General features: G+C 28.2%; 1 protein-coding gene across 1 annotated transcript in view; it reads right to left on the bottom strand.

The window, feature by feature from the left end:
* The window catches only part of LOC145197907 (nuclear pore complex protein Nup155-like), a 24,489-nt gene that overhangs the window by 4,453 nt on the left and 2,536 nt on the right, over positions 1-17,500 (bottom strand). Inside the window, exons 7-28 of the mRNA XM_090081228.1 lie at positions 17,422-17,500; positions 16,246-16,319; positions 15,835-15,926; positions 15,496-15,593; positions 14,039-14,185; positions 13,828-13,928; positions 13,240-13,407; positions 12,677-12,784; positions 12,538-12,600; positions 9,915-10,090; positions 7,438-7,578; positions 6,634-6,691; positions 5,979-6,129; positions 2,729-2,868; positions 2,310-2,372; positions 1,753-1,884; positions 1,476-1,553; positions 1,199-1,259; positions 978-1,113; positions 636-780; positions 427-531; positions 127-177 (exon numbers count right to left, since the gene is read on the bottom strand). The exon at positions 17,422-17,500 is cut by the window's right edge and continues 30 nt beyond it. Of these exons, the coding sequence (XP_089937354.1) occupies positions 127-177; positions 427-531; positions 636-780; positions 978-1,113; positions 1,199-1,259; positions 1,476-1,553; positions 1,753-1,884; positions 2,310-2,372; positions 2,729-2,868; positions 5,979-6,129; positions 6,634-6,691; positions 7,438-7,578; positions 9,915-10,090; positions 12,538-12,600; positions 12,677-12,784; positions 13,240-13,407; positions 13,828-13,928; positions 14,039-14,185; positions 15,496-15,593; positions 15,835-15,926; positions 16,246-16,319; positions 17,422-17,500 (2,367 nt within the window). The remainder of the gene's footprint in view (positions 1-126; positions 178-426; positions 532-635; positions 781-977; positions 1,114-1,198; positions 1,260-1,475; positions 1,554-1,752; positions 1,885-2,309; positions 2,373-2,728; positions 2,869-5,978; positions 6,130-6,633; positions 6,692-7,437; positions 7,579-9,914; positions 10,091-12,537; positions 12,601-12,676; positions 12,785-13,239; positions 13,408-13,827; positions 13,929-14,038; positions 14,186-15,495; positions 15,594-15,834; positions 15,927-16,245; positions 16,320-17,421) is intronic.

Genomic DNA, 17,500 nt, shown 5'->3' with positions numbered 1-17,500 from the left:
AGTCCAGTGTTAAAGAAAAACTTAAAAGTACAGAAAGTGAAGGAGTCTAATTTCTGCAAAACTGATTTTTTTTCCCAACAACTAATTCTAAAGGATATTAAAAAACAACTTAAAAAAACAACCAACCTGCTCTGCAGCTGTAGAAACCAGGTATTGCTCTATATAAGCTGACTTTATCTATAATAAAAAAGAAAAAAATTGATTAAAAGGAGACAAGATTTAGATAAAAATATGACACGGTTTGGAAAGATCTTTTTTTTTCTTTTTCCAAATCATAATTCAAGCAATTAAATAAATTAACATCAATTTATAAATGGAATTTTAAAACTTTACTTCTAGAAGATAATCAGCTGAATTTTCAAACCTTTTAATAAAAACATTTAAACAAATTGAAATCAATTTATAAATCAAGTTTTAAAGCTGTACTTCTAGAAGACGATCTGTTTGATTTGTTTTGATTAACCACGAATACAAAGCAACATGAAACAATTCATCACCACAGCTTAAGCCAGCCATCAACATTTGATTGTACTAAGAAACAAAAAAAGTAAAAAAACTTTTAAAGTCTAAAAATTTATAAAGTTTAAAAACACTACTAGAAAGAAACAAAATATGTTTTATTTTAAAACTCCTACAAATTTTCTGGCTTGTTCCGATGATAGACCATCTGGATGAACAGGGGGTCCTGGCCTTGTTGGAAGATGAGGGGATGCAGGATGTGAATTGCTTGCATTTAGCAGATCTTCTAAAGTTTCAAGGATACATTGGTAGGATTCTTGTCTATAACCAGGAAAAAACAACAAAATAATAAATGACAGATAAATTGAGAAATGACAAATAAAATGAAAAACAACAGGTGAAACAACAAATCATAGATAAATGATAAATAACAGATAAAATAGCTAATATGAAATGGTACATGAATGTAAGAGTGCGCAAAAAAACTTGAAAACAAAAAAAATCTAATTTCAAATTACCGCATATTAAATGCCTCAACACCTTCAATATCATCCCTTGGCTCTCCAGTTTTATAGAAATGTAGCCCAATACCCATTGGATCACAGTTTAAGGCAGTTGTCAAACAAAGCTGAACCACACCAGTGTAAAAATTGTCTAAAAATAGAAACAAAAAAACGGCTCCGAAAAAAAAGCCTTACAAGCAGAATCATCTCTACAAGTAAATTGATGTTGAACTTACTTAACTTCAGCTGCTGAGTGACCCACTGTAAATTAACTAAATCAGGAACTTTTGAATATATCTAGAAAAAAGATAAAAATATGATGAAAACTTTCTAGATTTTAACAACCATGCTTGAAGTATAAAATGCTTTTCATATTTAGTAGATTTTTTAATGGCTTCATACAACAATAGTTAGGTGATGGCTTTTTATATAACTCATAATGGAAAGCAAATTTTTTTTATTTAAAAAAAAAAAAATACAAAAAAGATACAAAACAAAACAAAATATTAATACCATTAATGCCTCTTGAAGAATCTTTTCTTTTTCTTTTTGGTTATTCACTAGTGAGGCAGATATTACTGTTTCATTTGCCTATATAAAAAAACAAAATTACTCAAATATTTATTTCATTCTTTCTTTTTATCAAATCTAAAAAACAAACTATCTATTAATAATGATAAATTTGTTAAAAAAACATTACTGAGATTTTAACAAAATTACAGAAAGAAAAATGAATTAGTAGAATAAATGAAAATTACAAACAAATATCATTATCAACCCTTCAACTTACTCTGGTACACATTGCATCGTTAGCTGAATAAACTGTTGGGCAAATTTCACGTAGACGTGTGCTCAAATTTTCAATTGCAGAGTTATCATGTAAATATTTCTCCATTAACAGGTTTATTAAACATATACTGAGCTAAACAAAACAAAATGAAAAAACTACTAATTAATGCTGCAGCTTTCAACAAAATGTAATTTGCATAATAAATAAAAAATTTATAGAAGTATCATAGTTTTTTGTTTTACTCATTTTTTAAATAATATAATTTTAAAATATAACAAACTGACTTAACACATAAAAGACCACATGCCCACCACATGCCCATGCCTGTGGATCACTCCACAACAACATTAATGGCCCGCATGCTTATGGGTGGACACAAATAATATATGTAATTTACAATAAAAAAAAAATGCCAGTCCATCTCGCATAGCTTCTACATAATTCTTACAATTAAATTGCTGGTTTTTTTGATTAATGATTCTCTTAAAGAAATTGATGATTCTTTTAAATAATGGTCCTCTTACTAACTAAACCTAATTATGATAAAATCAACTAACCTCACTTCCAGTTGGAGAAAAAAGATCTTTCACAGGAATGTGTTTCAGCTTCTCCTTAATATCCTAAACGATATTAACTTCTTGCAAAATATCAAATAGCTGTGTGATGTATATAGTTTCATACTAACGTATTGGCAATATCAGTAAAAAATGCATGTATTATTTATTAACTTTAAGTACCAGACAATTTTGTCATTTTTGTTTCATATTTACTTTTGATACAAGCACATTTGAATGAAAGATTTATTTAAAAATTGCATAAATTATAAACTTTAAGAAATTTATAATTTATGCAATTTTTTATAAAAGAAAGAAAAGTAATATAAAATACAAATGTTTAAATATTGTAATTCCTTATTGAAAAATCAACATTAGGAGATTAAAAGTGACGGGGGTTGGCAAAAACATATATAACTTACTATAGGTGCATCTTCAACAATAAGATGAAACTGGTGGTCAGCTAACACTCGCCACAACTCCAATGCTTCCAATGTTATGAGTAACAGATTGTGAAAAGTCTTTAAGCAACGCTTTTCTTCCAAAAATACTTCATAAGGAACTTTAAAAGAAATTCATAACAATATACTAATAAATGGCCTTAAAAAGACTTCATTTGGAACTAAATTTTAAAAAATACAACTTATAATGTACTATTAAACAGAAACTTAGCTTAATGATTGTTGGATTTTTCTTAGCAAATCTTAACAAGAAATAGTGATGATAAATTTTCTTTCTGATGTTGGAAGATTTCTGTTAAGCTTAGTTCTCTACCAAAGAAACTTATAAAATTATGAAATTATTTTTAATTTTTGCAGAAATGAAGTAATTAGTCATTTTCCATTAACCACATTTGTACCAAGGATTACATACATGCATACATGCATACATATATATATATATATATATATATATATATATATATATATATATATATATATATATATATATATATATATACACACACACACATACATACATATATTGCATATTATACATACAGTGGTGTGAAAAATATAACTCAAAATTTTAGTAATTTCTTAGATTAAACCATATATTTTTTTGGCTTTTTAACTTAGATAAAATTAAAAAGGTGTTTATTTTTCTATATTATTATTTACTTTCAGAAAGTAAACTAAAAAATACCTGAGATTTTAGCCACTTTACCAAAACCTAAGCAATTTTGATTTAAGATGATTTTGTTTTCTAACTTTTATGCAAATACGACTGGTAAATATGTAGGCAGGTTTAAGATGACTATTTTAACTCATCTTATGATTATTCTTCAAGTTTTTAGGATTGTGGGGATTGTAACCAGGCTCATGACAATTCTTTTTTTGCATTAGTACTTGAATTTATTGAATAACTAATTTCATTTTCTCTGATAAATAGCGTTATGGGAAAATCCACTGAGCCGAGTCCAAAAAAAAGAGGGAAGGTTGAAGCCCTGTTGAAACTTAATACATTTTCTCAAAAAGAAATTGCAAAAAAGGTTGGTCTCAGTTAGAAAGAAATTCATGCTGTTAAGAAAAGACTTGGTGAAGGTCTGACATTGCCTTCAAAACGCCTCAACCTCAGGCTGAAAATCATTAATCACAGCTCGTGCAAAGCGAGTTTTGTTGAAGGAGTGCAGCTGCTAAACAATAAACAAAAATTCCAGTGTCTTCACGTGAATAAAAATATGAGGAAAACTGCTGAAGTTTTTATTCACGTAAAGCTGACCAATTACTGAGTAAAAGCAATTGCTCATTCGTCTTCAGTGGGCAAATGATGATCAGAACTGGACTGCTGTTACTTGGAGTAAAGTAAATTGAATTAGTCTTTTACATTTTTTATTTACATTAGTCTGTTATATTTTTTATTAAACTTTTACACTTTGCTAATTATTTAAAGCCTGGTTCTAAAATAAGCTAAATTGACAATTATTTCTAATTACTCTTTTTAATTTATACTGTATATGATTATTTTGCTTATTGGGGATTCTTCTAATTTCAAAGTGTAGTTTAGTGATGAATTGGTTTTTTAAAATTCTGGACAACAAATGCCAATATGTTCGTTGCTTTCAGGTAGAAGAGCTCTCACCACAATACCTAGTCAAGACTGCTAAACACCCAGTCTCAATAATGGTGTGGTCCATGATGTCAGTAGATAGTGTTGGGTGGCTTCACATTGTTGAGGACAAAATCAATATAAGTACTAAAATTTTATATAAGTATCAATATAAGTTCTAAAATTTTTCACACCACTATATATTATGGTGGTTAACTTAACATGGAATAAAACAAAATACATCACAACTCTATAGAAACGTTGTTCAGAAGATATTTTGTGGGAATATTAGAAGGGCATGAAAAAAAGAGAAGCAGCAACAAGGCTAGAAAATCTTTGAGTTTCTAATTACAGAATGTTTAAGGATGAATTTCTCCAAGGAATATGACATTCAATATAAGAAGTTCTTTGTAATCATGGTGTGGGAAGTATGTTGAGTTGTCTTTTAATTGTAGAAAAACATAACGACTACTTCCTTTAAGGAATTAGGATTGCTTAAGTTTAAGATTGGTGGATATGCTAAATTCTACTTTTCTTATTTTTGGAAAAAATATTTTGAAGCTCTTGAGCAGCAATTCATCCAGTTTTAGTACATCCTAAAAGATCTTTAAAGAATTCTACATATACCATCTAAATATGTAGTGTCTGCAAGATAACCAGAGTAGCTTCTTATTCAATACTTTTTCCAAAAAGGGCACATCCATTGATACAGCTGTGTTGAGATACCTGTGTTGAGAAACCTATGTTTGCTGCAGTTGTGTCAAACAACTTAGAAGAGATATGTTCTGCCAATCGTCAATTTCCAGTTCTCTAAGAAATTTGCAGCTGCCTCTGCTACCAGTTTTCAAGTGCTACATTCAACTTTGGGTACACCAAATAGCTTTTTAAATTTATAACCAGAAACAAGAATAGCAACACTGTCTTCTTTTTTCAAAACCTTCATCTATTGCATGTAGTCAATTCTCATCAAATTGACTACCAGTGAACTAGAAACTGGTAAGGTTTCTTTAATTTTACTGGTTCTTTGTTTTCTTCTGGGTCACATTACTCCTTCATAAAGCAATGTCCTTTGCTTGTGCATCATCAGCAAGGGTGTGAACTTCCTTTAAACCACTTCTTTCATTGCAATTGACCATGGCAGCTACTGATGGTAAAACAATATTAGTATATATATAACTTTTTTTAGATACCACTTTAGAAAATTTGTTTTGGCTACAAGAACAAACTGTTCATCATCTTTCTAGTATATTAATAATATACTCGGGTGATTTATTAATTTTGTGTAAATGAAAATAAACACTCAGAACAGTTTAATCTTCAATTAAAAAGTTTATGGAAATAAATATAATTTTTGCATGTTGACAATGCTGCATAAGCCATGCAATATTTTATCCAAAAGCAAATTTTCATGGTCAACAAGGCAGTAGAAAATAGTGTTGTTTAAACATGAAAACCTTTTTGGGAAATTTTGAGGCCAAAAGTTTGTGTGTGTGTGTATTAATATATACATGTATATAAGGAAAATTAAAAAGTTAAAAATAAGCTGAAGGTACCAAAACTACCAGTCTTTTCACAAAGTTAGAAAAAATGTTATACCAAAAAACTTTAGTTAAATCTTATTACCACTTGATTCTTCTGAAACCAGAGAATAGCGGTGAACATAAGTAGGAGATTGAGATGCATTAACATCAGAGTAGGTATCCATAAATTTTCTTAACTTGTAAAGCTGTTCTATAAACCACGACAGTTCTGCACTTGTGAGCCGACTTTGTAACTAAAAGTATTAAAATATTTTGTTAAGTTCAATGTGATGCATACTCATAACAAAATGCAGACATTTGAATACAAGTTGAGTTTTTTGCAATTCAGAATATAACTTAGGAATAATTATTTATTACAACTATGAGTAGAATAGTTTTGTACTAAATCTACTTTTAGCACTTTTAAAAAATTTTTGATTTTAGGTGTTGATAATACTGTTTAAAGTTACACATGAATGGATCTGGACAATTTCAAAGAATGAATGAATGAATAAATGTATGCATGCATGCATGCATGCATGTATGTAGGTAGGTAGGTATGTATGTATGTATGTATGTATGTATGTATGTATGTATGTATGTATGTATGTATGTATGTATGTATGTATGTATGTATGTATGTATGTATGTATGTATGTATGTATGTATGTATGTATGTATGTATGTATGTATGTATGTATGTAAATATGTATGTATACGTATATTATGTTTTTATGTACTTAGGAAAATCAAAGTACCTGAACTTTTTTATCATCTATCATGACTTCTGAAACCATTGATAAATTCCATAGAGGCCTAAAGTCAAATGTTATTTATAGTTTTTATTATACTTTTGTTTTTAGAGAACCAAGATATGGTTTTCAAAATTTATATTTAAGGAAAAAAAAAATAATGATGTAGATGATTGCTACTAAGTTATCTTTATTGATAAGAGAGAGAAAATAATAAATATATTAAAATGCCCAATGTTTTTTATACAAGAAGCGGACACAAGTCACCAAAAAAACACTGTAAAGCAGAAAAAAAATCAAAGCCAATAAATATTTTATACTAATTTGACAATTTCTGATTCAAAATTTGAAGCCAATAATATCTTTTAGATTTTTTTATATGATTTAGAAATAGTGTAAGTTGTCAGCAAATATTTATTTAAAAAATGTAACTGGTTGCTGACACTCAATTAGCTGATAAATATAATCTCATTTAAGAGATTGGATTCTTTGTTACAGACTTTTAGCAAAAACTTGATGTTTTAAACAATCTGAAACCTTATACCAAACACTTGTTCATTCGAATTATTTCTAAATATTGTGTAGTTATTATGAGTGTAGCTACTATATGTACTTTTAAGTTGAAACTGAATTTATTTCCCTAAAAATTTTGAAATCAGTTGAATTAGTATAAACAGACATTTACTATCTTTTTATAATAAAGCCAGTGTAACCAATGACAAATGATCAATTCAAAGAATAAAAACCATTAATAAAATGTCTATTTTATTTGTTAATAATAATTTGAAAGTATTTTTAACACAGACATACCTAATAACTCTTGAAAAATATATGACCAAGCCATTGTATTTTCCTGATTTTCTATTTTCTTGCAAATCAATATTTTTTGATGGTGCCAAAACTGTTGAACTGAGATTAGGTGGTGCAGGTGTAGGCTGTGGATTGTGATAGCTGTAAGTTAAATACAGACCTTGATCAAAATTTCATAATAAATAATCATAATTGCAATAAGTATCCCTTGACACTTGTTATTTTGATTAAGTTGATTGACTGATACATTTATTGAAAGAGAGAATAATCATTAGATTATCAAACAAAAAAAATTATTACTATAAATTATTGTTGAATATGTACTGGTTTTAAATAGCTATGTTCTTCATTTAAGATTACACTTTAAATTTCAACAACTTTTTCTCTTAGAAAAAATATAAATGTTAAAATTGTAAAGTTTTTTGGGACTTGAATTATCAAACAACTATTGCAAACACTTTTGCTAGTCAATACAAATTTTCACTACAATGGAATTTAAAGTTTCATTAATGTATTTTCAAAGAATAATTTTTTTCCCACTGGATTGGGATTGTTTCAAAATAATCTTTTTTGAATGAAGAAGAATAACTGTTAGCTTTTTCTTGGATAGTTTTGAAAACTTTAACAATACTGAGTTTCTGCATCCGTGTTGTATCTGTCCACAAACTGAAATATACTGCAAGGGAAGGGAAAGCCAGTCTCTACTTGTCTCAGCAATACAGCTAATCTTGTCAAATATCAAGAATGAGAATTTTTTTGTATAAGAAGTGAAAGAAATGATAAGACTTGACTCTTGTAAAGCCAACTTTTATTTTGTTATCTATCTTATTGCATAAATACCAAAGATATATTTGTATACAAAGATTTAAAAAATCCCTGATACTCAGCTATCGTTTGTTATCAGAGCAATTGTATGCTGTCAGGCAAATGACATGACAATGTATGATCAAAAGCAATATTTTAAAAGTAATACATATAATACATATTATAGTTGTTTAGTAATATGATCTCCCAAACATAATTTTGGGAGATTTACTACATTCAATTTCATCTGCATTTACAGTAAACTAATAATGAAACCTATGATTGAAGAGATAAAAATACAGAAACCAAAAATGGTTATAGATCTGGCTCAGCCTCTTTTTATACAAACAAGCATCTTAGCAAAACTTATCATGACCCCAATGCATCATAAGTAGTGATCGACTGGAATTTGGTTCAGATCCGGTATCCGGCCAAAAATACGGCCGGAACAGAAATTCCGGTTCTGGGTATATTTAAGATTTTGGTTCCGGCCAGAATTCCGGTTCAAAATGCTACCGAAAATATATATTATAAAGCTTTACTTAGCATAATAACCTTATTATCATTTTGATAAAAATGATTAAAAAAGTTTTTAAATTAGTAGTTAAGCTTGAGAATTAATGTAAATAAAATTTGGCTTTGTTGGAAAACTAACTAATTTTCTTGTTTAAATTAATTTTAAATTAATATTCATATCTTTTAATGTTTTTATCGCTATAATTTGAGCTGAACTTACACCATCCCAGCTAACACAAAATGTTCAAATACATTCAAAGAACGTTGGAAACGTTCTTAGAACGTGCCCAACCGTTTCTAACGTTCTACAAACATTTTTTGAACGTTTTGTGTTAGCTGGGATTCTGATTCTTACCAGCTCATTTTCTTAAAGATATTGTCATGATCCAAATGGACAATTTTGAAATTCCTAAAGATGAATTGGCTCCTGCTACTCAAAGTCTGACGACAATGAAAAAAAATTCCATCTTTTTCACACATTGTTAAAACTATTGCGCAATCTCGAACAGGGGAAAATGATTAATGTGCATTTTGACAATCCAAAGTATCATTTAAGTGTTAATTGATTTTTTTGGATTGTCTAATTGTTTCACTACGCCTTGGGTTTTGGAAAAACTTAAAATAAAATGTAAAACTTTAATTTTTACTACATTAGGTTTTGTTTTAATTAGAACTATCTTTTTAAAAATATATTACTTATTTTCGGTTCCGGTTTCTGTTCCTGTTCCGGTTTCTGTTCCTGTTCCGGTTTGGGTTTTATTTTCGGTTCCGGTTAGGAATATTTAGAATCTTACACCGGTTAGGTTCCGGTTCCCGCAAAATCTCTGTTCCGGTCGATCACTAATCATAAGATTAACTTGTTGAAAATGGACGAGAGAAAAATTTTTTAAAAAGTTTCCTTTTAGTCAAATTAATTTCTTTTAGTTTTAAAAGAATGTAATTTGAAATAATATAGCTGAGCAAAATTTGCAATTTTGTATAAATGAAGCAATTAAATATTTACTGACCATTTGTATGAAGAAGGCCTCAATAAAAAAATTCAAGGTTTTGAAAATATTGTCTATAAAATGTAAATAACATTAGTAAATATCAGTATTGTAAATTATACCAGATAGTAAAACAACATCAGTAAAGAATGACAAAAAAAACTTAAAAACCTTTGAGATATTGGTGTAGCTAAAAAGCTCCCTTGACTGCTACCTCCTTGAACAGGACTTCCTACTATATAACTTTCCATTGGATTTGATGCACCAGATGCTAAATTATTGACTTTGTTAATTTTTTGAGCTCCACTCCCATAACGAAAGAAAGCTTGAATAGCAAAATCAGCAATCTAAACAAGATCGATAAATTTAAAATTTAGATCTAATGATTCAAGGCATTAAAAAATTCAAAAAATAATTTTTAAGACTTTTAAACACCAAATTTACATTAATGATATTTACTTTGATTTAATTTACAAAAAGTTAAAAGAAAATTTTGAATCCTGCAAAATTTGCCTGTAATTTACAAAAATATCACTGTGCCCAAACTCCAGCATCCACTTTGAACTTTTCACAAAATTTTTTTTTTTTTTCAAAAGTATTGGCATTTTACATTAATATTATTACAATTAGGAAAGTTTCTTGTTTTAGACATATAAAAGACTCCACACTTTAATCATTGAGATTGTCTTCAGAGTTTGATGCTACAAAAATGTTTAACATACTCCCCGGCATAATAACATGTGGATGGAACAGTCTCAAGAATAACCAGTAGGGGAACATGGGGCAAGATTACGAACGTTTTGAAAAGCACTTATATCTTATTCAATAACTGTTTCAATAAGTAAAACTTTATCAAAAAGTGGAAAAAAAATTATTATGCGTCACATGTATAAAAAAAAATCCATATAAAAATTAAAATAGCCTGGAAAAAACTCATTAACCAAAGTTACCTCAAATTATCATCTTGCCCCGTATGCGGGGCAAGATGGCGATTTTAAAAAAAGTAAACTCCATTACACCATTACCTTCTCAAATAACACGATATCATAAATTCTTGTTAATAAGATACGTAATACAAACGGTTATGTAATTTTTTAAACAATTAAACTATATATTTATATAGGGCTATGCAAAAAAAAAGTCTACTAATCAGTTTATAGCAAATTCCAACACAACAAAATAAAGCAAATGCAAAACAAAATATTTTAATGCATAATAAAGCGATGTAATAATGACTAAGCTACACAAAAGTTGTTACAGTATAGGTTTATGGTAAAACATGTACTTTGGCGAAAGGACAAACGAGTCATCTTGCCCTGTTTATCTTGCCCCTAGGCTACTTAATCTTCAAAATGACTCAGAACTCTACATGAATAAGTCATCATAACTTAATACTACTTGTATGGCTTACAAATTGAACAAACTGAATGAGGAATTCTTGCTTACCTTTGGCTGGTGATGTAATGATGAAACAAGTCAAAAACAAGTGGATAAATTTTTTTTTCCTTTAATGTAGGAAAAATCTTTTTAATAATTATCTTTGGTTACGAAAATAGTATTTATAAAGAAAGCATAAATTAATCTAGTAGATGTAATCTACTTCCCTCTCAGCTACAGTCAGATTTCATATTTAGTTGAGTTTTGAAGATAACAACATGTTTTCATCTTGCCCCATTCGTCATCTTACCTCATGTTCCCCTACTGGCAAAAAAATCTAATGCAATTCCATAAAACTAATCATCAATATATCTAAATAATTGCTCTCAGTTTCGGTAATCTTTTCACTCAACAATATTTTTTGTGTGGTAAAAAATGAAGTTAATGACAATTAAAGCGATCTATTACTGATCTATCAAGCTTTTCAATATTTTACTATTAATCATTTAATGGTAATAAATTGCATTACTACACTGCATTACCGCACTGATAAATAAAAATTTGTGCAAACATCATAAAAAAGAATGAAAAAAGTTTAATTGATTTGCTATAAAAATGTAATCGCTGATTGAGCCATTAAGCGCTTTAATAGTAAATTCATTAAAATTTTTTTCTTAAAATCATGATATCCAGATGGTCTACATTTTTCTAAAATAAAACTAATCAACTGGTTAATATTCATTAATGCTAATGTTAATATTCATTAACATTATGAAAAGATCATTTGGCTAATATGACAGTATAACTTCTGAGGTTTGTACTTTCCCTTTTAACAAATTACATCATGTCATAAAACAACTTTATTACCAAAGCACAAAATAACTTTACAACCTGATACAATTACTAACAAAAATAAGTAAACTTAGATTTAATTTCATTCAGTTAAAAGAATCATTTCATAACTATCCTTCCAAACATGGTGATAAGATGTTATCTCAAAGTGACTGTAAATATATGAATAAAAACAAAAAGTTCTTTATGTTTTTAGTGATCAAAAACTGCCAGAAAAATGCTTAATAGTGTCAACCACAAGGCAATCAAATATATCCATAATTTTAACTTATGCTTTTAATGTCAATAGACAATTGAAAGTTTTAAGAAGAAAATATAATTGTGAGTCATGTTCTTATTATAAAATATTAACTTCTAAAACAGTTTCTTGCATCTATAAATTGTAATTGTATAAACTAATAAAAAGTTAAAATATAATTATGAATAAAATTGGCCAAGTTAGCCTAATATCAATTTTTAATGAACTACTGTAATAAAAATAAAATAACAAAACAAAACAAAACAAACTTTTAAAAACAAAATATTTCTTTTGAAAAAAAACAACAACAAAAAAAAAAACACTCACATAAGCCTCTGATTCTGCGCATTGGCAGACTAGAGTGACACAAACTGCACAAGCTTGATCTACCTAACAAATGGAAATTGAATTTAAAAATTGATATAAATATGACACAAAAATAAAAAACAAACAAAAAAAATCTTACTCCGTATTGTTGAAAGAATGAAGCTACTGCATCTGTCTCAACATTTCCAGTAGATAAAAGGGTACGCAACTTTTCCAAAGGCCGTAAAGTAGTTAAAATATGACTACCCTAAAGATAAATTTTGTTTATTTTTTAAAAAAACTAAAATAAAGTTGCAAATTTCCCATGATAGCTAGTAGACACACAAATAGTTATAACCATATCCATGAAGCTAGCTAAAGAAAGGTAAATGAAGCAAAGTAAAGAAGGTAAGTGAAGGAAAAGCAGCAATAGAAGTATAAGCAAGTAAGCCTTGTATTGTTAATAATAAAAAATATAGCTGGTAGGAAGTTACCTACAAAACAGAGGACTAACTTGAACTAAAAGTGAACTATAAATATATATACAAAAGTCCAACAAAAAAATTAAAGAACTAAAATTTGTTCCCAATAAAACTGACTTTTATTACACTGAGAATTATTTTGATACTAACAAATTGTAAGGTAATTTATTCTAAGAAACCTGAATGCAAAAGCAGCTATTAAGTGAATTGCTTGCTAATTCAAAGTTCATAAAAACACTACCTGTGCACTTAGTAGTACAAAACGCCGAGGTGGTAGAACATGCTGAGTTATAATAGAAGGTGGCTCATGCAAATTTTCGTTAAATAAATGAAATGGAGCTGAAGATGGACATGTGTAATCAGGAATTTCTGATAAACACCAAGTACGCCCATTAATTGATATCACCGACTAAAAATTATTTTTATTATCATAAAAATAAGAGAGATTATACTATTGTATATTAGGTAGTATATATACTACATAATATAAAAGCTATCAATTAATCAAATATAAGTTGCATATGTATGAATAATGTACAAATGTAAAATTATCTGCATAAAATAAAGAGAATTTCACTCACACACATACACAAAAATCACAAATGGTATTTTAGAATGTTTTTAAGAAAAAATGATAACAGAAAATATAATAATAGCAAAAAACAAGACAATAGTTAATCAAATAAAATAGTTTTTTGTTCTTTTGGAATTTTTTTTTTTTTGTGAAATCTTTTTTTACCCAGCATTTTAAGTTACTTCAAATAGATGTTTCTTATCATTATGATTTTACTTCTTATCATATTTAAATTAAAACTTTTGAAAAAAGAACCTCAGACTCTTTAATTGGAATATTGAATGGAAACAAATCTTGACTTAAACACCATAAACGATCAACCTCTTCAGACACACCACCAATAATAATAGAGGTACCTAAAACAGACATTTTTTTTTTTTTAAATAAAAAAAACTCTTCATTTACATTATCAGTCACATTGTCAATCATTCAACAAGCCCATATAAAATAAACTAAATTAAAGTACCTTGACGATAAAAAGCTGCATGAACATTTGATGGCTTTTCAGGGGAAAGAGATGGTGCAAAACCTGGGGGCATACGCACATGAACTAATCGCAGGTTACTAGGAGAACCATATACATCTTCTGATGTTGCAAAATATAAACGAACACCTAAATAACAATAGTATTTAACTTCAAATATTTTTAGCAGTATAAACAGTACCTTCATTTACATCAAATATAATATAAAAAACAAAAAAAAAAGCTCTCTACTGATTCTCATTCTATGGGCCCTAAATGAGCCCTTGAAAAGTTTTTTGAGGTTCTATTATGACTGGAAGTGATAGATATAAATTCTGAATTTTACAGTTTTAGTGTTCAGCTGATTAATTCTCAATGGAAAACAACAGTTTTACATTGTAGAGTTTCTTTTCAAAACAAAAAGATGTGTATAGATCATCTGCAATTCTTATCACCACTATTTAAGCTTATTAATTCACATTTATAAACTTGAAAATACAATTAAATGATATAAAAACTAATGTTTGTTAGAAAATGGAAGATTTTATTATGGTAAAAAATTAGACAAAAAATACAAATTTATCAACAGTTTCCAGGCTAATTAATCAATTTATCAACATTCACTCCTAGGATTACCACAATTCTAGACTGGTACCTAGGTAATTATCATATTACATCTACCTTTTTGTAATAAGTTTTCAACAAAGCAGTTTTTGTTCTTGACCTTTACCAACAAAACAGTTTTGCTTCTGACCTTTACCATGAAAAGGTTCGTCAGCAGAGGATATTTTATCATTGTCACGAAGAGACAAAATTTTGGACGTTTCATACAATTACAAAGGCCCTATTGCAGAATTTTACTCAGAGTCTTCATTTGACCTTTTTTCCTCAATACTGAATTCAACCTCTTCTGAAATGGAGTCATGTGATACTTCAAATTCATTGATTTCCTTTAATTTTCTGCCTCTCTGATCTCTCAACTTATCAAGTTTGTTCTTTCTCATATTTTCATCCAATATTCATCATTTCTGCTTTTCATAAGATATTAAATAATGATATAAAAAAAAGTCTTCAGGAAAAATCAATTTATAACACTATATTTTCTAATATGTCATATTAAAACATAGTGCTGGTGCAGAGCAAATAGTCTTGTTTGTAAGTGCAACTGCGTACACTGAGAAAGCTTTCTAACAGTGGGTATTACACACCACTTTCTTTTTTTAGGTAAATTTAAAGTAGAAGACTGATATCTTTGTTGAGGATAAGTCTGCTCAACGACAAAGTAGTAAATCTCAGAATTTAAATTTATCACTTCTAATCAAAAAGCCCTAAAAAAATTTTGAGATCTTTTTGGCCCTATAGAACCAGTAGACAGCACTTTGAAATTTGTTTTGGAACACCCTAATAAGCATAAATTAAGGAAATCAAGATTCACTAATAAAAAGACAATTTAAAAATACCTGTTGAAGTCACTGCAACTAAATGAATAGTCCTTGAATCAGACTTTGGGACAGGAGCAATATGCACAATCTTTTCAAAGTTACGATAATCAACAGTTCTTAAAATGCAATAAAAAAAAAATTTCAGGAAAAGAATTTTTCTTATTTTATTATGAAAACAAACAAATTTTCAATTACAAGAAAAATGAAATCAAATATAAGAAGTATCCAATCAAATAAAAGGTTTATCTGATAAAATTTGTGAAATATGGAAAACATCTTCTCTAAATGTATCAATAAAAACAAAAAAAAAAGAAAAAGAAAAAAAGAAGCTAAAATAACACAAAACAAAAGTATTACCTAAGAATATACTGAGCATGTTTTGATGCATTTGCACTACTAATACCAGACATAAACCGCATTTCTGAGAGATCAGCACCAAGATAGTAAGCCTACAATTAAAATGATTGGACGCATAAGCCAAATTTTATGGTTCATCAGTCAATTTTCTCTGAATCATACTTTATGCAAGTGCCATATAAAATTAGAGAAAATTTATTCACAACTCCATATTTGCTGATGTAATTTCTAATAAATTCTGTCATTCTGGTATTTTTCATAACTGCTGCAATTTGAAATTCTTAATTTTTATTTTTGAATAAGTTAAGCTATATTTAACATATACTTGATATATCAGGCAGAAAATAGATAGAAAATCGATAGCTATGAGCTGAGTGAAAAACATAAATACCAATATGGTAAAAAAGTCACCTTAATGTTTCCTTTCATTGTACGACAATACAAAACTCCTCTTGTATTATCCATTGCAAGCTGATCAATAGGATCTGTAAAATGAAACTAGAACTGAAGAAAAACAGGAACATCAAGTTCATGAACTAATATAATTTCACAAATAAACATAATTCATAAATTGATGAAACATTAATACTTTGTTTCATTGCAAACATACCAACTAATTTTCTTCACTGCTCAGTTTTTTATAATATCAAAATTACTAAATATCAAAAATAAAAACTTAAAAAAACAATTTGAAAAATGATTTGGATTGTGGAAATTTGCCTTAATGACATGTTGTGATGCCCCAAATGGTCCATAACTTCACAATTGAAATTGTTATACTTATTAAGAAGCTAATGTAAACAAACAAAACGAAAAGTTCCATAGTGTAAATCAACCACTATGCAATAAAAGTTTGATAAAAGAAAAAATTAAAATTATAAAAATTTTGAGAGACAAATTTGCTATAAAATGCTTGGGAAGATTTTTGGTATGCAAGAAATGTCTGGGGACATTTCTTGCATACCAAAACCTTGCATCAATTTGTTCATTGCATATTAATTTTGAAAGCATTGGAAACAAAAAGTCTTATCTATCACCTTCAACTAAAGCACAAGATTCAAATCATATTTTAAACCACGTAAGAAGAACAATTCTTTTATTAATAATTTAACTGAAGAAGATAAATGTGATAAGGGATGGGGGGGGAGGGGGAGGGGGGGAATGTAAACTTAAACAGCAAACCACAACTTGTTTCAGATATTACTGCAATTATAGGTAAGGTTTATAAAATTGTTTAGGATATAACCCTTTCAGGAATGATGATAATCTTGAACTTCAAAATATCCAAACACTGCACAGCATATTTAATATCTTTTTTATAAAAAATATTGAGTAAAAATAAGTTATCGAATAAACTTTAAAATTACCCCTTTAGGTAAAAATTATTTACCCATCACCTGGGTAAATAATTTTTACCTAATATGGAAACACTGTTGTGAAGCATGCTTGTGTTGTAAGAATTAAAGTGGATCAAATCAAATAACACATTTTATCTTCTCTGTTTTTATACATACTTTTTGTTTTTTTAATTAAAATTTTGGTTTAAATTAAGTAAAAGTTGAATATTTTTAAATGATTATTACTCACCATCTTGTGAAAAAACAAATGAGAGAAATGTTGGAACAAAATAGGAGAGTTTGCTTGAAGAATGATTGACTTTATAACA

The sequence above is a fragment of the Hydra viridissima genome, unplaced genomic scaffold, assembly GCF_058129835.1.
Source record: "Hydra viridissima isolate aposymbiotic clone 2 unplaced genomic scaffold, HvirCarnegie_v1 scaffold_1, whole genome shotgun sequence".
Taxonomy (NCBI): Eukaryota; Metazoa; Cnidaria; class Hydrozoa; order Anthoathecata; family Hydridae; genus Hydra; species Hydra viridissima.
This window is presented reverse-complemented; position numbering and strand designations above follow the sequence as displayed.